Source organism: Mustela erminea, chromosome 5, assembly GCF_009829155.1.
Source record: "Mustela erminea isolate mMusErm1 chromosome 5, mMusErm1.Pri, whole genome shotgun sequence".
Taxonomy (NCBI): domain Eukaryota; kingdom Metazoa; phylum Chordata; class Mammalia; order Carnivora; family Mustelidae; genus Mustela; species Mustela erminea.
The window spans coordinates 72,306,933-72,328,003 of record NC_045618.1 but is presented as its reverse complement, the minus strand read 5'-3'; the positions used below and the strand labels follow the sequence as shown (position 1 = coordinate 72,328,003).

General features: G+C 43.0%; 1 protein-coding gene across 1 annotated transcript in view; it reads left to right on the top strand.

Moving 5' to 3' along the window:
• Positions 1-20,194, top strand: part of ONECUT1 (one cut homeobox 1) — a 44,008-nt gene extending 23,814 nt beyond the window's left edge. Inside the window, exon 2 of the mRNA XM_032343771.1 lies at positions 13,103-20,194. Coding sequence (XP_032199662.1) covers positions 13,103-13,395 — 293 coding nt within the window. The 3' untranslated portion in view covers positions 13,396-20,194. The remainder of the gene's footprint in view (positions 1-13,102) is intronic.
• The last annotated feature ends 877 nt before the right edge of the window (positions 20,195-21,071 follow it).

The following is a 21,071-nucleotide window of genomic DNA, read 5'->3' as shown; positions in this document are numbered from 1 at the left end:
CAGTCTAGGGTCACAGAGAATAACATAGGATTCTCTGGTGTCCCTCTGGTTTGTGCCCAAGGAATACCTGCGCCACCCTTGTCATCTCCTCCAGAGCCATCAGCAGGTCTTCCCCAGGGTATCATCCCAGGTCCACCATTTACTGTCAGGGTGACATTGGGCCAGGTCCTGGACCTTGGAACCCCAGCCTGCCCATCTGCAAACTAGAGGTAACAGTCATATCTAGCTCCCATACTTGTTGAGAGGCTCTGAAAGGTGGTTGGCATATGGAGCATAGCACAGGGGGAGCAGCTACAGGTTTCAACCACTCCTGTTCCAGTCCTCCCAAGCACAGGCAGCCTCCGCCCTCTGGATCATAAAGTCCGACAGCCTTACCCCTTGGGCTACAGACTGTTGAGCTCCTTCTCAAACAGGCATTAGAGAAGAGAGGTTGATGGCAATATTTTATATGCTGACTCCAGAAGGAGTCCGGGCAGCAGATGCATGGGAAGGCAGGTCTCCATCCTGAACGGCTCTGTTGAACAAACCCACAAGGCAGGGTGGTGAGGGGTTTGGGTGACTTTTCCCACCAGAATTTGATGGAGCACACTCTCCCAGCTTTAGCTGCTCCTGTCTTTCTTTTTCCACTTGATCAGCTCAGTTTTGTGTAGCCTCCTTTCCTCAGCACACATCCCCATGAGATATCTGTCTCCTGCTCCTTGGCATCCCTATGGAACTAGCTTCCCTCTCCCAGGCCAGTTGGGGTGTGTGCTGTCCCCCCACTGCCCGAACTCTCTCCGGTTCAATTTCCATGTGCCCACTCTGCTAGACAGTCTCTTGTAACCCTTTCAGCCACAGAGAATCACGGCTGACAACAAGCCTGCTGCCCACTGGCCCTTGTTCCTGCCCTGCTCACTGGGGCTGCAGGTCCCCTGGGCTCCCTTCCCTCCACTCCTCCTGCCCATTTAACCATTTTGAGGGCGGGTGTCATGAACGTGTGTCCACTTTGCTGACACCTGCCTCCAGGCACAGCGGGTTGGAGGTCCCCACCCAATCAGCTGTATACCCATAGGCAAGTCACCTAACCTCCCTGACATTGTTTCCTCATCTACAGAGAAAGAAGGAATACCCATTTCTACCTCACCTGAGTTTTGTGGAGACCCCATAGGAAGGTTCAAGGGAGATGCTTTAAGCACTGTAGAGCAAGATACAGGGGTGAGTTGTAGGGATCATTTCTGGCTGGGAATGTTTGTTGGCAGGTTTCTAGCAGGCCTGCCCCATGCATGCCCAGGAGAGTCTCCACGGGGGCTCTGGCTATCCACAAACTCACAGATGTGCACGACGCTAGCTTGTGGCCAGCAGGTCGTACTCGCTCCACCTCCCTCTGCTGGGCTTCGAGGTTTCCAGACAATCTGTGCAGGGGTGCACTCCCAGTGCAGAGGCTGCCCTTGACCGTATCACGGGAAACTCACTGGAGTTGTTGTTCAAATGGTACATTGTGTGTTCTACTGTGCCCTCTAAAGCTGCCACTCAGCAACTGCCTCATTTCAGAAGCAACCGGGGGCCTGGCAGATAAACCACAGTGTAGCAAAATAACGCAAGGCAAAGCAGGTGACATGCACCCAGCACTCCCAGAGTCACAGCTAGAATCCAGAAACTGTTGCAACACACTCACTAACTGTCTGATCCCCACAGTGCAGGGGTTGGCCTGTTGAATGGGCTCAGGAGCCTGCCATGGTCACTTCCAGGGTCTTGCTTTTTACGTCTCTCTCAACCACTCTCTTTTTTACTGAAATGTGTTTTATTTGCATACTTGCTCCTCCTCCACAAAGAGTTTGTTTTGAAAGACAGCTTTGGGGCCCCTGGGAGGCTCTGTCAGTTAAGTACCTGCCTTTGGCTAAGGTCATGATCTAGGGTCTTGTGATGGAACTCCCTGTTCAGTGGGGAGTCTGTTTCTCCCTCTCCCTCTGCTCTTCCCTCCTATGCTCTCTCAAATAAACAAAATCTTTTTTTAAGAAGAAAAGAAAAGAAGCTTCAGCTGTCAAGAGGGGTGTCTTTGGGGGCTCAGTAGACATGACCAGCCGACCCTTGCTTTTCCTTGGCACAGTTTAGAAGAGGTTTCTTCTCAGTGGCAGACTGAGCGATCACTGGGGACTCACCCTGTGTGCATGCCCAGCAACTTCTTCAGTAAACAATTTTATTAAGATATAATTTACCTCTTATACAATTCTCCCATTTAAAGTGTATCATTCATTGGTTTTAGTAGACTCGCAGGGCTGTGCAACCTGCACCACAACCAATTTTAGAACTGTGTCATCACCTCATCCCAAAAGAAACCATGTAGCCACGAGGAGTCACTGGCATTTCCTCCCACTGCCCACTCAGTCATAGGTAACCACCAACCTGTTCTCTGTCCCTGTGGATTTACCTATTCTGGCCCAGCTGCCTTTTTATCCTTTCTTCCCTACTCCTGAAGTGAACTACCCTGAGCAGAGTGTGCAGGGATCTCTCTGGCAAGCCCATCAGGAATCTGGGTAGGATTTTAGGGTGTGCCTTTATGTTACCAGTGCACCCCACCGGGCCTTGAAGGCATTGGAACAGTAGAGGACCTGAGAGCCGTAGCAGCTGCCTGGACTCTTCCTCCCACTCCAGGCTGGACCTTCCCTGAATGACATGGGACATCACCGGCTTACCAACTCAAGAAGATTTCAGCACCAGCATTGGCCTTCCCCCCTCCCCAAGATTTTATTTATTTGAAAAGAGAACGAGCAGGGGGAGGGGCAGAGGGACAGAGAAGCAGGCTCCTCGCTGAGCAGGGATCCCGAGGTAGGGCTTGATCCCACAACCCTGAGATCATGAGCTGAGCCAAAGGCAGACATTTAACTGACTGAGCCACCCAGGCGTCCCACCAGGACTGGCCTGTAGGGCGGAGACACTGGGTCTCTAGCTGGCCCTATTTAAAATGCCACAGTTTCATGGCCCTCTGGAAATCTCAGCTTTCCCCTTTACTTCTTTCTGAACCACCTCCCCTGGAATCATGTTGAGGCAGCAGACACTTAGGCAGTTGTTTGGAGGGAGAAAATACTTGGCCATAGCATGGGGACTCACAGGGCACAAGCCACCTATGAAGGGGGAAGCTATAGGTGTACAGTCCTCTCTCAGTCCATTACGTTCAAACCACCAGATGAATCTGATTTGAATCACCCAGGTCTGGCTCTTCCCTGCATCCCTCAGTCATTTTACCCTGCCTCTCTGGGGTTCTCCCTCCAGACATCAAGGCCCAAACTTGCCCACCCTACAGGATATGTCCCTAAATTTCCTTCAGCCCATTAAATGTGGTCCTCACAGAGCAGTTGCTGGATTCAGTAATGCCTCTCGAGTGACAGACACAAGTTTTACCCTTCATTTGGCCCCAAAACTGTCTTATTCTATCAGATAGTATGACTGCCTAGAAGTGAGCCCATTTCCCTGATTTTCACTTGTCTACATATGCATCCACTAGTCCCCTTCACCCCCCCCCACACACAAAAATCACATAGTCTCCATAGTCCTTCTTAGGGCAAGGAAGTTAAGCTAGAATTTTCTAAAAGATCTTTATAAATTATGACTAAGAATAACACAATTTATGGAGTCCAGCTTTCTGTTCCTACCTAATAATACTGTCTACTGTACACACAGGTGTTTTTCCCCTTCCTACTTCATTGAAAGGTGCCCTGCCCCAAAGATCTTCTCTCTCTAATCCCCCCCCAACCATCTCCTAGGAGTGAGATGGAGGTAGTAGTGGTCCTTGGACAATCTGACAAAAGATGGGCATGTCCTGGAGCCCCTGTGTGGCTCAGTGGGTTAAAGCCTCTGCCTTTGGCTCAGTTCATGATCCCAGGTCCTGGGATTGAGCCCCGAATCGGGCTCTCTGCTCAACAGGGAGCCTGCTTCCCCCCTCTCTCTGCCTGCCTACTTGTGATCTCTGTCTGTCAAATAAATAAATAAAATATTTAAATAAATAAATAAAATTTTTAAAAGATGGGGTGTGTCCTGGAAGGATTGCTCAGCTGTTCCCTAAAGTAAACAGTTCAACCCTCACACTTGTCCAGGTGCCCATGAATGACGTAGAAACCAGTAGTCCTGAACAGGGTCTGTACTGCCTGCCACTTCCTCCTGGAGTGATGTAGAAATCTGTTTACGCATATCAAGTCATACGGCTACACCTTGAAGGAACTATAAGCTATTTAGTCCAGTTCCTTCATTATACATATACACTAAAGGAACCTGGGTATGGCTTAGTTAAGGGATTTAACCCAGTCCTTCAACTAATCAATGACAGAGTAGGAAACATAACCCAAAACTTCTGACGACCAGTGCAGTGCTTTTTACAATGCCTTCCTCACTCGTAGACTGGGAATATCGAGTACACTCTGAGTCTCCCGGATCCTCGGTGTACTCTCAGCAAGCACACAGTGAAACATACCCAGCTTCACTGCCCCCAAGAAGACAGCCTTACTCTCCTCCACATTTCCATTTTATGTGAAGCAGCCAACTCTAGGACAAATGATCCAGAAAGTCAGGAAGCAAGTTAAATAAATCACCCTACAATTTTAATGAAAAGGTAGCAACTCAGTAAAAATATAAACTACAATTGTTTAATGGCTCAGAATCCTAGGTGGGCAAATGCTTAACTGTTCTCAGCGTCTGCAGTACTGGTTGTTGTAAACGCTTTAATCTCCAGAGCTCCTGAACTTTAGAAGTTGAAGCAACTATGAGGAATGTAATTTTATGTGTATCCTGATCGGGATCAGGATTATTGGCGGCGCTGGCTGATATTCCTGCAGAGCCATTACTCACCCGTTTTGAGATGCCATAAAGTGGGAGAAAAGGGAAGCCAACATGGGGGCATTTGGGTAGTTCAACTGGTTGAGGGTCTGCCTTCAGCTCAGGTCATGATCCTGGTGTCCTGGGATCGAGTCCCATATCAGGCTCTTGGCTTGGCAGGGAATCTGCTTCTCCCTCTGCCTCTCTCTCTCTCTCTCTGTATCTCTCTGTCTCAAATAAATAAATAAGATCCTTTAAAAAATGTTTAAAAAAAGGAGGAAAGTCAACATCAAGGCTATATACCCTAAATGAGAGTAAGGTTATGTTGGAAGTTTTTTGAGGTGATCATAGACTTTGGAAACCAGGAGGGACACTGCAACTGTGTGTTATTCATTGACTCACAGGACTTTTGCATCCATAGGGGCCTTGAAACATAGTCTGCTCATTTAAAGAAGGCAGAAAGAAATGTCAAACGGTGTGTCCAAGTTCATGCCACAGGCTAGAGTCAGAGCAAAGATTATTCCAGCCTACTCTGCGAATCCAGTGTCTATACTTGCATTGTGATCAAAGAAGGGGGGAAGGAGTAAAAAAATTAATTTGCCAACATCTGGAATATTCCCTTAAGGGAATATTAATCACTTCAATATATATGATCACTTCAATAGTTTTAATAATAAAATATTTCTGCAGAGCCATTACTCTGTAGTTTTTATAATCATTTATAATTTTAATATAAAGCCTTTTTAATAATCACTTGTAGTTTTAATAATCACTTCAATATATATGATCTTCTTTTTATTTTTCTTTTTTAAAAATTTGTATTTATTTGTGAAAGAGAGATAGAGATATGAGAGAGAGAACACAGTGGGTAGAGGGAGAAGTAGACTCCCCAGTGAGCAGGGAGACCGACATGGGGTTCCATCCCAGGACTCTGGGATCATGACCTGAGCTGAAGGCAGACACTTAACCAACTGAGCCATCCAGGAGCCCCCAGATATTATCTTCTTAATGCTTATTATAATCCTGTGATGAAAGAAGACCATTGTCCTCTATTTTGCGGCTGGATGAACTAAGGCTCAAATAAAGTGGGGGACCTGCTCAAGATCACACATCTATCAGGGGCCACAGAGCTGGAACTTGAACTCTGTCCTTAGCCCAGGTTCATCTATAAAGTTGTCTTATCAATCTATCTGGCTTTATAAATGTCCCCCAAGCCAATATGTCTGTACCCACATGTTCCTAGACCAAGTCTTGGCAGACTTTTGCCTAAATCAATCAGTATTTTAGATGTTATAAAGTCCTTTTTGTCATGAAATCAGGAAAATGGATACAAGCTGATGAAGGAATCTTTGGCTGACAGCTGATTCTTGGATGTTACTGTATGCTATGTTTTATAAAGTATGTTCTAGGAGTTTCTTAAACCCTAGGTACAAAAGGACTAGCTGTTTGTTTTTAATTTTCATCTGTCCTGGAAGAGTAGGGTTTTTTTAAAGATTTTATTTATTAGGCACCTGGGTGGCTCAGTCCTTAAGCGTCTGCCTTCAGCTCAAGTCATGATCCCAGGGTCCTGGAATTGAGTCCTGTATCAGGCTCTCTGCTTAGTAAGGAGACTGCTTCTCCCACTCCTACTCCCCCTGCTTGTGTTCCCTCTCTCTATATATATCAAATAAATAAATAAAATCTTTTTCAAAAATTTAGAAAAAAAGGGGCACCTGGGTGGCTCAGTGGGGTAAGCCTCTGCCTTCGGCTCAGGTCATGATCTCAGGGTCCTGGGATCGAGCCTCACATCAGGCTCTCTGCTCAGCAGGGAGCCTGCTTCCCACTCTCTCTCTGCCTACTTGTGATCTCCCACTCTCTGTCAAATAAATAAATAAAATCTTTTTTTTAAATTTAGAAAAAAAAAAGATTTTATTTATTTACTTATTTTAGAGAAAGAACACAAGTGGGGGAAGGAGCAGAAGGAGAGGGACAAGCAGATTCCACACTGAGTGCGGAGCCCAATGGGGGCTTGATCTCAATGGAACTCATGACCCCAAGATCATGACCAGGGCCAAAACCAAGAGTCAGAAACTCAACCGACCGAGCCACCAGGCACCCCTAGAACAATAGTTTTGATAATGCAGTAAAAAATGTATTGTTAGAACCATAATCACACACTTGATTATTACAGAAGTATCTCACTGCCATAAACATTTCTAATTGCTTATTCGCAGTTTTCTGTACTGATCTTACTGCAGGTCAGTTAACAGTTCACAGACCAGCATGGGTCTGCCAACCACATTTTGAGAAACACTATTCTAAGCAACGCCATTCCTTTGAGAAATTCCCTGAAGAGAGCTCCTTAATCAAAGAAGTTTGGGAGACCCCATAAGTATCAGTGCACATTAGTATATTAAATTTGGGAGACCGTGTTAGTATCAGAGCACCTTAACATATTAAAGGCTTGAGAAGTCCTGCAGTTTCATCATTAATTAACTCAGCATTTCCCAAACTGACCTCAAAACTCATTGTTCATGCAATACCTTTCAATATCCTGCAGAATTCATATTTCTGGAAATACAGTTGGCTCAGTCTTGCCAGCTATGCGCAAAGCATGGGTCCCAGGCATGCCTAAAAGGAAAACCTTTGTTTTTTACCCATCTCCTCATGTGCTTCCTTTTAAAAATAAATAATTCTTTACAATCTTTATTCTTTTGGTACACAAAGTCCTAGCTGCCTTTTACTGTCTCCCATGCCTATTTCTACCTCTTGCTTAGCACTCACTGCGGGTGACCTTGCCCACAGAGAAGATCAAAGTCTCTGGGGCGCCTGGGTGGCTCAGTGGGTTAAGCCGCTGCCTTCGGCTCAGGTCATGATCTCGGGGTCCTGGGATCGAGTCCCGCATCAGGCTCTCTGCTCAGCAGGGAGCCTGCTTCCCTCTCTCACTCTCTGCCTGCCTCTCTGCCTACTTGTGATCTCTGTCTGTCAAATAAATAAATAAAATCTTTAAAAAAAAAAAAAAAAGATCAAAGTCTCGTGTCCAAGATCACCCACTACACTCTGCCACTGCATATTGCAAATGTATCTCAGGCCTATCCTCATATAGGTGACTCATGACAGGTCGTCATCCTTTTCAGCCCTACCTTCCACAAACAATAAAAATCCTCCTTCTTATATTCTCATTGTATGATAAATATTCCTCTATTTGTAATGGTAACTGTACACCTATAACTTTGACATAAAACACAGGCAGTGTTGTTCCTGTGAGCAGTGGTACCTCATGTGATGCCTCACTCCACTGCCCTACTCCTGCTTTCCACCTTGCACACTACGGCATGGGTGGTTCAGTGGTAGAATTCTCGCCTGCGACCTTGCACACTACGTGGGCTCTCATGACCTCCGGTGGGTGGTCTCCTACCTTCTAATGGGTAATCTTAATCCTGAAATGTATCCCATGGAATTTCCAAAGCATTGCTCTCATTCATATTCCCTTGACAGTTCTAACCACTGCCATTCTGTGTAAGCCCATTCTGTGTAAGCTGTGGGTTGTTCCTCCTAACCTCTTTGTTAAGGTCACCCAGTGACCTTCAATAAGCTCTAATCTACTCTTCATCCTACTGATAGCTCTGCATTCTTCCTCAGCAACTCCAACATCTGCATAGAGCTGCCTCCAGATAGACCCCAGGTACTGAGTCACACCCACCTCTCTATAGTCACCACCAGGTAGTGAGATCCCCTTATAGCCAGGCACTATGCTAGGATGCCCTGGAGATACGAAGTGAGTCACCCAGGCTCCCTGCTGCTGGAGAATCTCAATTCCCAGGCTCTGACGTCATGACATGTGTAAGAACAACTGTTGAGATCTCGGGGCAAAAACTTCCAAACTGCATTTCCCCAATATTAGTATTGCATGAGACATTAATAGAAAGCTCCAGCTAAACACAGTTCTAGGACTAAATAATATTTGGGAAACATAATTATATGTGCTAACACATATTATGAGTTTTGAAGAAGAAGCTATATATATAGTGGGTTTTGCCAAAGGTACTTGACCTGCAAACCATCTTTTCCAGGAGCCCATTGGAGACAGTATCATTCCTCTGACACCATTTGGGAAATGCTGGTTTGGAAGTAGCTATAGCCCACTCAGTCCTGCCAAATGCCAAGGACCAGACTGAAGTGATTCCAATATACAGCCTGGTTAGGTGGAAAACAGACATCTCTTGGTGATTTCCCTCAGCTCTGTCTTTTGAATAATAAATAAGTTCAGTCTGCACCTGTTGCTCGCTTACTTACATTTCCATAAGTATATTGTGTATTTTACCATCTAGAGCTCTAATGACTTCCCAGTCTATAGTCCTAGCCCAGACCTCCCTTCCCCCTAACCCAAGAGCTCTAGGGCCCATATATCGTCCTGTCTGCTGGACAACCACCTATTGGAGATCTTTAACAGAATGTCCAACAAGCACTTCAAATGCAATTTGTCCCACATAGAAGTGATTACTGTCCTCATAAAATTCTTTTCTCCATCTGCATTCCCTGATGGCCTCATTACCACCTTCCAATCAGAAACCTGGGACTTGTTCAGAATTCTACCCTCTCAGCCAAGTTGTCATTAAGTCCTCCTGATTCTGTCTTCTAAGGAGCTCTTGAATTTGATCCCATATTCCACCCCCAACTGTCATTGTCTAATTTGAGGTCCTCACTATGCTGGTTTTCTTAGGTCAGATTTTCTGGGAAACAGACTCTGGGTTTCTGAGACTTGCATGTAGCCAGAGTATCCGAGGGAGCTATGGACAATAGTCCCTTTTGAGGGAGTAGAGGATGAAAGACCAGGCTGAAGAAGTGGAACTTTGATAGTGGCCAGAATAAGCTCAACCAATTCTGTGGGGTGCTATAGAACTGGGTGATCCCTCAGAATTGTCCCAACATGATGCAAGGGATTGGGGAGGGGTGCATTCCCCTACTCCCCTCACCCCCCACTGGATATAGGCAGCCTCCCACCCCACCCCCAGGGCAATTCCCAGAATGGCCCTCAGCTGAGGGCCACCAGCCACCAATCTTGCAGCAGGTGGAGGAATGAGTGCCTCACTCCTGAGGGAATTGGGATGGTAACAGCATCCTTGTCCCTAATCTTACTGCTTTCCATTTTATCTCTACAACACCACCAGAGGGGTCTTTCTAGACCCAAATTTAATCACACTCTACCCTTTCTCAAAATCTTTCAGTAATGCTCCTTACCAACAAGATAATTTAGTTGTGATCTTTGTCTACTAACATTTATCAGTCCTTCATGAGCACTCCTCTCCATGCTGGGCATGAGTTTGTCCCACGTCTCTCGTTAGCAAACTCCTACTCACCCTTTCAGGCCCCCTGTAAGCACCCCCTCCTCTATGATACCTTCTTTAATATCCTCATGCAGGAGTAATAATCCTGTATATTCTTTATATAGATACAGTCATTTACTTCTCTGATCATTAGACTGACTTCCTTTAGAGCAAAACCTATGTCATATTCACTTGTGAAGACGAAGGAATGAATCCATCAGCCATGTACATCAGTATTGTATAAAGCTGGTCTACATGGGCTAGTTCAGACTAACTAGAAGTGCCTTCCATCTAGTCAGCTGTTCTTTCAGAGACTTAATCTAGTTGCCCACTGAGGACTCTCAGTCCCCACGGGCAGGGATTCTGTTTGGGGAAATTCAGCTGGTTCCATACAGGTAGCTCAATGCTCTGAGGGATTGAGCATTTAATACAATACTTCCCATTATGTTCATGCTGTCTCTCATGTTGAAAAGGGAGATAGCCAGTGACCTACAGGATTTGTTATAAAAGGTACCATATGGTATGACTGGCCTCAAGATCTCTCTTTTACGACTGAGCTTTCCCTTCGTTTCCATTCTGAAATTCTTGCCCTCATAGTTCCCTGTGATTGGAATTGGACCAGTGATACTTTGGTTGGCGTAAATGCATGCTAGGGCCTAGGCAAAGGAATTCATCTGTAGAAGAGAATTTCTGTGTCTATTTTTATTTTTCTCCTTTCAAAATTTTTATATTTTGTAATGTACATCATATAGTAGTAGGGTAGCACATATATTTAATTTATAAATAAATAATGTTAGGAAGTGTACGCTAAAAACATTTTTTTACTAAGTAGCACATGGTTAAAAAAAAAAAATTGGAGACCCCTAGATTGGACTCCAAAGCCTGGAGTCTTCTTCAGCCTTCTTTCATTAGCTTTTCAGCTGATCTGACTACTGAGCCAAGGCCCTAGGGAAACTCTAAAATCCAGGAACAATTAAGAATGAAAGATAGGGGCCCACAGGAGAGCACGGCTAGGTGAGGAGAGCACAGAGACTGCATCTACGCAGAGCCAATGAACCACCGTCTAGTAAGACACTGAGAACCTGGAATACAAAGAGGCTGGAGGTGGAGCGAAGGATATCCCTCCTACCTGACCCCCATTACATAAGGGACCAAACTCTAGCCCAGTCCTGAACTTGGGGCTTGGAGACCAGAGCATCCAGGGTCAACCTCAAACTCTGGACCCAGGGATATTCCCCCACCCCTAACCTGGGACCTATCCATCTCCCATGCTCAGCCCCAAAGCTGGAATCTATAACCTGGGATCTATCCATCTCCCATGCTCAGCCCCAAAGCTGGAATCTAGGACCAAGGCATTCTCTTGAACCCTGGACTAAGTCTTTTCCACACCCCACCCCAGCTTTGAACGCAGGTCAGGGCATTGTCAAATCTTGAACCCAGGACGCAAGTATTCCCAGCCTCCATGAGGACAGAGGATTCAAGCATCTTGACCCTGCTGAACCTTTGGTTCCAGGTGACCCCTGCATTCACCATTCCCACTTGCCCCTCTCCAGCTCTGTTTAGGGATTCTGCCCCTCCTCTCCAAAGTTCCACATTGATGAGGACCAAGGGGTAGGGTGGGGCAAGGTGGGGGTAGTCCTGATCCAGAATAGAACATCTGTATCAGTGTTACTACTACAGTAAAGGCTGTTTTATCACTCAGGCCAAGAAAGGAAGAGAAGGAAGGAAGGGGGAGGCGGGGAAGGGCAAGAGAGGAAGAAGGGAAGGGGGGGAGAAAGAGGAAAGAGAGGAAAGAAGGAAGAAAGAGTGGGAGGAAGGAGAGGGAGGTGGAAGATGGATGGAAGGAAGAGTAACAGTCTCTACCTCAACCAAGAAGATGCCCCATCTGCCTCTCACTGGGACTGGAGCTCACGTCAGAGTATAGCCGGCCAGAAATGAAGACAGTACTGGCTGCTCCACAGTGCCTGTGTAGGATGATGAAAGGCAGCAATCTGATTGGAGTCAGGACACAGGCACTTTGTCTGTGTTGCATTAGCATAACCAGAGCATCATTTTTACATAGATTATATGGTTATTTCGGGATGGCCATAGAGATTGATTGATGGCGGAATTGGGAGTGGTCTTTGGTCTCCAAGCCCCAAGTGTACACTCCCTAACATTGGAGACTGTTTGATGTACCGGTATGACAGCATGCTATCTACAGTTTCCTTACATACGGAGTTGCCTGCGAAACAAAAAAGATCAGAAGGAGAACAAATGCAATTCCTTTTTATATTGTTTTCAGACTCTTAGGCTCTTAGTATTCTACCAGGAGCAGACTATAAACCCTTTGAAGCATACAGCCACTGCTGGCTAATAAGATTTTGCATGTGTAAAGCATTTCAGTTAACATAAATTTTGCGTGCACTATTTCATACATCCTTACCACAACCCAGCAAGGAAGGGTTTTTTTTTTAAATTTTTTATTTATTTATTTATTTATTTATTTATTTTTTGTCAGAGACAGAGAGAGCATAGCAGGGGGGGCGGCAGGCAGAGGGAGAAGCAGGCTTCCTGCTGAACAAGGACCCTGATGCTAGGACCATGACCTGAGCTGAAAGCAGAAACTTAACCAACTAAGCCACCTAGGTGGCCCATTATTCTTATAACCATTTTGCAGAAGGTGATATAAAAATTCAAGCAGCAAGTTTGTTTTGCCACAACTCTATCTTCTGCAGACGAAGTATCTGAGGCCAAGGTGGAGTTCAGTGGTTTACCACTCACGACGGACAGAGAGCAGATGCTTACAAAGCCAGGACCCACACCCAAGACTCACAGAACCCCCTCTCCTCCAAACTCTCCATCTTTATATCACGCTTGCCTCTCATCCCACCATGGTACTAATATTAGAGCTCAGCAACCACAAAGTGGTCCGTGAGGAATGGTAAACAAATGTTACTGGCTCTGCCTTTCTACTCTTGAATCTCCTGGGCAATTTGTTCTAACATCCACTGTGTTTTTTTTTTTTACAGCATGCAAAAGGAAAGAACAAGAACATGGGAAGGATAGAGGCAACACACCCAAAAAGCCCAGGTTGGTCTTCACAGATGTCCAGCGTCGAACTCTACATGCAATATTCAAGGAAAATAAGCGCCCATCCAAAGAATTGCAAATCACTATTTCCCAGCAGCTGGGGTTGGAGCTGAGCACCGTCAGCAATTTCTTCATGAACGCAAGGAGGAGGAGTCTGGACAAGTGGCAGGACGAGGGCAGCTCCAATTCAGGCAACTCATCTTCTTCATCAAGCACTTGTACCAAAGCATGAAGGAATAACCACAAACTAAACCTCGGTGGAAAAGCTTTAAATAAAAAAAATTTTTAAAAGACCAGGACCTCAAGATAGCAGGTTTATACTTAGAAATATTTGAAGAAAAAAAAAGTGTTATTTATAGTCCAAAGAAACCAAAGACTTAGCTCACCTGCATTCTGACTTTGTTCGGAGACACACACTTCAGCGGGGCAACGACTTGGCAAGAAAAACCATGAGCAGGAAAGCACCACTGGATCTCACATCTTCAATCCATGATCATTCTCGCTGTGCTTGGCTGTTTCGTGGTTTGGAGCATAGTGATTTTGAGCCATTGAGTGGACCTCTCTTAAGACCAGACTTTCTCATCTGTTCCACCATGCCTCGAAGGTGTATGGTGTCTCAGTACTGTGTGTGGGTACGTGAGTGCATACATACACACACAGACACACACACACACACACACACACACACACATACACACATGCACACACCACCAGTGGTTAGGGACTTAGGCAGGGCTGGTCTTCAGGAAGGGTTGTGCTATAGGGGTGCAACCAACATAGTGTGGGATTGTCTGAGTTCATTGGATAGGAGTGTGATTTCGCTCATCTAGCCTAGCGTTTGAACCTGCCAGGCCCACAACCTAAATGCAGATTCAAACCCAGCAAAGAAAATTTGAATGACACCTAAACCAGTGCATTCTCTTTGTTTGTTAAGGAATGTTCAGATATTTTTTAAGAAATGAAACAAGAGTCCATCCATTAAAAAAAAAAAATCACCTAGGTACCAAAGAACACACTTAATATTATAGTGCAGGTATTTTATTGCAATGATTTTAATAACCAAAGCTATTTTTACACAAGATACTATGTAAAGTTATACGTATGAACTGATCTAGCTGTAATACACATGCCACATAGGATCATGACTATTATTTATGACTCTTGACGCATTTGAAATATTAGTTTTCAGAACTGGCAAGAAAGAATGTAGCTTCAGGGAAGCAATTAATATCATAAGAGAGAGGTCAGTGTAGTGGACAGGTACAGCCAGATGGCACACTCCCTTGCGGGATCCGTAAATGACACTTAAGTAGACACGTAGACATGATGCCATAATCTGTTTATAGCTGAGAAAACCTGGGGATTCTTCCATAGTAGGACCCCATTTGTAAATTAGAAAACTAAGTTTAGCAGAGCAAGTAATTAAATTAGAAAATTTGTTCTAAGTAATGCTTTTTTAGTAAAAGACCACTGAATAAAGGATATCACACTTAGATTAATTTGACTTAAAGTTGCTTTTTGCATTTGACACCAAATACCTTTTTAAAATACTCTGCAAACACACAAAGTGAGCAGACCAACATTATTATTAAAACGAACTATCCAGTATTTGTAGCCAAATTGATTTCATTGCCAATCACAGATACCGTGTGACTTGGACATCACTAGAAATAGCAGATCCAACTGAGAAATGGTAGAACAGCGTAGAAAACACCAGAGTTCTAGTGGAAGATTTTAGGTTGTCTAGGCACAAAGCTATTTATTTCACTAAGCATAGCCTCCAAAGTGTACTACATTCTTTCTTGCTACTGCATTAAGCTGGAAATTTTATGACATGGAGTTCACTCTCTAACGGAGACAGATAGAACCCTAGACCTGAGCTTCTAAATACAAAATTTTCAATTTCTATTTTTCCAAATCACTTAACCGCAGCTGGAGAAATCAAGGGGGAAGAAAAAAAGCTGACACAGTTGTAGTAGTAGTACCCAAGTGAATCACTTGCTTCCCAGAAAAATTCTCTCTGAATGCCAATGAATTATAACTTTTCATAGCAGAGGATCCCTTTGTACTATTAGGTAAAGAATTGGGTGCTCTTGGTTAATTACCACACCTAATTAGAAATATAAAATGAAATGTAATCTCCACAACAAGTTGTTGATTGAGAGTCATTAAAATGTTAAAAAGAATTTGAACCATCTTGACACAAAAACCTAACCCCCTAAGGTCAAATCTGAGCATCTTGTCTAGGTCTAGAAGAGACAGACACCTGGAAAGATAAAGCTATACCTACAAGCCATCTGGCTGTCCTTCATATCTGCTATAGAATGAGAAAAGCAAGCCAACACATGCTTCTCTTTTAATGAAACAGCGCATTTGCCTTGACACATTTTGTCTTAGTATTTGTTTTAATCTCACACCAAATTCCAGCTTAAAATTTTCCCTTCCAAACATGGCACAATTACACTTCAGCTATTAAAAGAGACCATTTCAATGGCCTTCCCTAGAGATTTGCTTAACATATAATCTTGTCAATGACATAAACCAAAAGGAGAAAAATGATTAACTTTTTGTCTCACTCCGGAATGGAGGGGGCCAGGAGTACAGCTATATATTTATAATTTAGGAGGGAGGAAAGCCTTATTTATTTAAAACACGAGAATTTTAAATTCAGGGAAACTCAAGCTGTGTCTACACACAATCTTACCAAATTCAGCACCCCAGGAAAAACAAAAGTTGAATTATAACACCATGTTTTTTTGTTTTGTTTTTGCTATATTGCCCCTTCAGATTAAACTAATTGCATTTTACATTTCTGACCAATTATTTTGGTACTGTGTAGACACAGCCTCAAAGAATATTGCTACATTACTAATATTCCCATCATTATGGTTTTTTGAAAAATAATCCAGTGATCCTATTTGCTAACACCAAAGATAATTTTCATACCAGCATTGAATTTGCACCCATTACACAATTTCAGGGCCTAGAGATATATTTTCTCATAAGCAGATGCACAAATCAGAGCCTGAAAAGCAATTTTTTTACTAGACTGTTCAAGCATACTCACAAACTTTGCTTTTCAAAATCATAATAGACAAACTCAGCTTCTCATGAGCAATACACTCATTACGTCGTACATGACCGATGATTGCTTCTAACTTGGCATGTAGCATTGATTTACGGCTCAGGTTTTGTAACCTACCACATTCAGTGGAGCAGATCACGTGCCATTTGCTCACCCATTATTTTTCAGTCCTTTTGCAAAATTCACCCAAAAAGGTACCTCAGTCTTTCATTTGTATGTTTGTTGATTCCAGTGCTACACTCACATGTTTTGGGGGTTTTTTGGTAGAGGAAGTAAGACTATTTTTGACCATCCATCATTCAGGTCCTCTCATGACCAGAAGCTTCCCTGAAAGGGGGCAGAGAGAGAGAGAGAGTAGGAGATGTGAAGTCTGGACACTCCAAGAGCCCAGATTTCAGTAAGTCTTCAGGTAAATGAGGTCTGGATGTCAGGAACTAATGGAAGCAGCTGGCATAGATCCCCAAACACAGAGAGCATGTGGAGGAATTCAGACATTCCAACTGAACATGTCACTCACTCTGCCCCCCAAAAAAGCATAATTACTTTTCCAGGACAAAAATGAAAGTACTGCGCTACTTTTGGACTCCTGCCACACCCATTGCTACCCCAGGTGAATGATCCGTCTTTGCAGGTTAAATGCAAACTTCGCTATACCAAAGAGTCCTAGGACATTTTCACATGAACTCTAAAGGCATTTTCCCTAAGAAAGGTCCTCCCTTCTTTGTACATAAAGGATGAAAACTATGCATTTAGCAAACAAAGAGAAAGCACTTCTCCCTTTCCTATCTAGTTGTTTAGGGTGCATTCAAACACCAGAGGCCATTTTGAGATGCGATTGGCCTTCTGGATTATTCTTGTGGTGTGGTTAGCTTTACAGTACATTTGGTAACTATTTCCTAAATAGTAAGGACAAAGAAGCAGAAGGTAAGAAATAGCTACTTCCACGTGTTAAAAAAAAAGGAAAAAAAAAAGGAAAAAAAGGAAAAAAAAAGAAAAAAAATGTGTAAAAATCTACTATTTATAGTGTGAACCAAAGACGCTACCTCACTCGATTTCCATTGGTGATTTTAATCACATTGATGATACCAAAGAATACCAAAGATATGTTCATGCACGGCCTTGGTCTGCAGAGGGAACTCCACCTTTTCCCCCTCCCCACCTCCCCTCCCTTTCTCAGTCTTCACTCAGTGTGTAAACTTGTCTTCATTCTTAATAATAATGATACGAAATGATAACAACAACATTAGGAAATACTACTCTTACTACTGCTAGTTCTACTTGTAAATCTCTAGGCAAACATGTTGCAAACTTTGTAAACTCCTAGGACGAGTGCCTTGCTTGAACCAAAGTGTTAAACCGCTGTTGACCTCTCACCTTATACTCTTTGAATACCTCAGCCTCTTAGAAAGGCCACTAATGAAAAAAAAAAAAAAGGAATAATTATTCACCGTGGTGCTTTTTCCGTGCAACCATGCAATGAAACTTTCTTTGATACCAAAGGATGACTTTACCCCCCCCAATTTCTTGCTGATAAACCAAAGCTCCTCCTCCTCGTTCCCTCTTGAGGTTCCCCAACTTCACCGAGTCCCTTCACCAGGCAGGCCGTGCATCACTTTTACCAATTCCTCCAAATACCTCATAGTAATAAAGTTTTAGGGTTATGTTGTATAGAGAGTCTATGTGATAAGGCAGAACTTACTAGTTTGATAATTGTTAAGGTTACTTTTAAAAAAAACTTTATAATTCTTATTTATTTTGTAGTTTGTATGTTTGGGATGTCCCCCGCCCCCCCCTTCGGTTTGGGGTTTATTTTCTTGGCAGAACTGCTCTGTTGCTCAAGGAAGACTTAATTTCCATAAATGTTCCCCCAGGTGGGTTAAGGGTTGTGTAAAAATGCAAGAATGGAATAAGAAATGATTCTCATTTTGATGGTTACTTATGAAGTTTTTGTGTTTCGTAGTAAATTTGTTTCCACAGGGTAAAAAAATATATATATATATAATCTCCTTTTTGTGAAACTGGTTCCTATTTTTCTCTATAATGTGCTGTGATTTTTTTAATTTAATTACATTTTATATGAGCTTATTTAATCACTGCTTTAATTTATGACTGTGTAGTTTTTATGGTGTATATAGTAGAATTGAAATGGCCAAAGCTTTACGTTACAATCTTTTTGTTCTTGATGCTAAGATAAGCTGAAGGCAAGAGCTTCTCTTAACTGCAGGGTGTATCTTTAGCTTTTTCTTAGCACGCACTTCAGTGTGTGTTGTGAACACTGCCAGGATCCCCCCTCAAAAAACTTGTACATGCCAAAATGAGTGTTTCAAGGTAGACCTTTTTGTCACTTAGAAAGGAGAAAGGCATTTATTTGTGTTCTTTTAATTTATTAATTTTTTTAAGAAAAGATTATTTTGCAGGTTAGACCTGAAATTCCAAAGAATTTAAGAGTTGTTTCATGTTTCAAAGCACCGGCATTTGTGAGATACTTTGCTACATTTTTTTTTTTTTAAATCATTCACACGGGTATGAGAAGTAAAGGGTGTGAAAAAAAACTCAAAAGAGGCAAGCTAACTTGAATTTGGAAATCCTCTGAAGTTTCACCAGGTTTCTGAACTGCTTCAAGGCAAGAGGCAGGTCAGAGGGGCAGTTCCTCCTGCAGAGCCAAGGAAAGTATAATGGCTTCATGCCCTAAGAGAAAGTCAAGGCTGAGAGGCAGCTGGCCCATCTCCCCGCCTGGCTGGCGACCCATACAAGAAGCAACATTTGATTGCTTGGCCCCGGTTATCAAGGAAAATGCTTCACAGTTACATGTTCCTCTCCACATATGTTTCTTGTAATGTGCTACCTAAAATTTCCCCCAACACCGCCTCCCCCCACCCCCGCCCCAACCAAAAGGGCAAGAGTCCCAAGTGAATGTCCCCTAGCCCTGTTAGAGTTGGTCTCTTATCACTCTTCGTCTTCCCACTACTTCTCTTGTCCACACCAGAGATGGGCCCTACCCCAGGCTCCCAGAATCGAGGCTGTTCAGATACTCCGTCCTGCTTTAGGTCAGCACACAGACATAATTCTCAGCCAGCTAGGGGCATCCTCAGAAATGCCGGTGCCCACTGCTTTGTTTTACATTGCTGAAATAAGTTGCTTCAACTCCATGGCATAAATCCACAGATGTAAATACTTTTCCTCTCAATACAAGGATTTTATCTTATTTTCTTTTGCAGGGGTCTTAGGGGTGGGGAAAGAAAGGGAGGGCTTAGACTTTGGGTCAAATGTTCCATTTTCTTAGAAACATTTTTATACTTGTTACCTATGTTAGTAGGGCAATAAATCTGCTCTGAGCTGCAGGATGATTGGCGAGCATTGACTAGTTACTGTTTTTAATACAAATGCTGAGCAGCGAGTTACGGAAAGCCCAGGAAAATGGTTGAGGAAGTAGACTTTTACCATCAGCAATGAAACGCTGAACAGAGTTGGATTCACAAGGTCATATTTTCTGTTTCTGTGTTAGTTTTGGGTTTTTTTTTTGTGGTATGTTCTGCATTTATTACATAATCATTGTGGGCTCATTTTAGATTTGCCATCTGAACCAAGTGACAAGTATTTTTTAACAAAATAAACTTTCAAACATTGTCTTCCACTTGCTTGGGTAGTTGTCTTCATATCTTCCTGTGTTTCTTGTCCCTTCAGAAGGTAGCCCATCTGTCACTCACTTAGACCTGTCCCTTCCTCCCCTTCTATTTTTAGTACATTTTTGACCTTAGCTATCCTTTGAGTGTGACTCAGTTTCCCTGTTCAAGTTAGCTTGATGGTTTATTATGTAAGGAGGGTGCCTAAGACAATCATCAGGTAAAAAAAAAAATTAAAAATTAAATTTTAAAAAGATCAGTAGAGTAGAAAATCTTCCAAGAGCAGAGGGAGTTCTTCCTTAGCAATGAAAAAAAAAAAAAAAGGTAAATACATAATTAAATAATTAATTTTAAAACCTAACCATGAGGGGCTTAGAAGATTTTTGATAAAAGACAAATGTTGCTGTCATTTTCTTTGTCAATTAGAAAGCAGTGGTAGTTTCTACGTTGCATCTACATTTCAGACTAAATGATTATTGTACCCAGTTATGGTTGTTCGCTAATATTTTGTCTCTCTCTCTCTCTCCTTCTCTCTGTCCAATGCTTCTTCTGTATTTTTGTGTGTAGCAACAAAAAGTGTAATGCATTAGGCATTATTCTGGTTTATGAGTATCTCCTGTACTGCATTAAGGTTTCTTTCATTTTTTTTTAAGCTTCGCTACTGTTCTCACTTTATGCCGTGCAATATCATCTGCTGTGTTTGCTAAGCAAAAAAGAAAAAAAGAAAAAAAAGCAAGTGATGACGCCATCATGCTTTTCAGTGTTAAAATGTTTCAGCATTTATGTAGTCACCAAAATGTAGTAAAATAAAATGTTGGATTTTCCAGCACTTTAAATTTAGACAATTCTTGCCTTCTTTTGTTTTTATTCTCCGCAATTATCAGCAAGTAGCTGATGGATTTTCTCTGGAGGAAGGATGAAGCTGAGAGTGGGGCGTGTTTGAGAACTCAAGCCAGTGTCCTGGTTTAAAGGATTCATCACAAGAGAAAAAAGAAAATGATGTTCCTCGGTGGAACAGGAAGCTGTTTATTTATTTATTTAGTTATTTTAATATTTCATTTCTAAGTAATCTCTACACCCACTGTGGAGCCCAAACTTATAACGCCGAGATCAAGAGTCCCATGCCCCACTGACTAAGCCGGCCAGGTGCCGCAGGAGGCTGTTTTTAAATGGAAGTGGGACATTCTATTTGTAGATGTC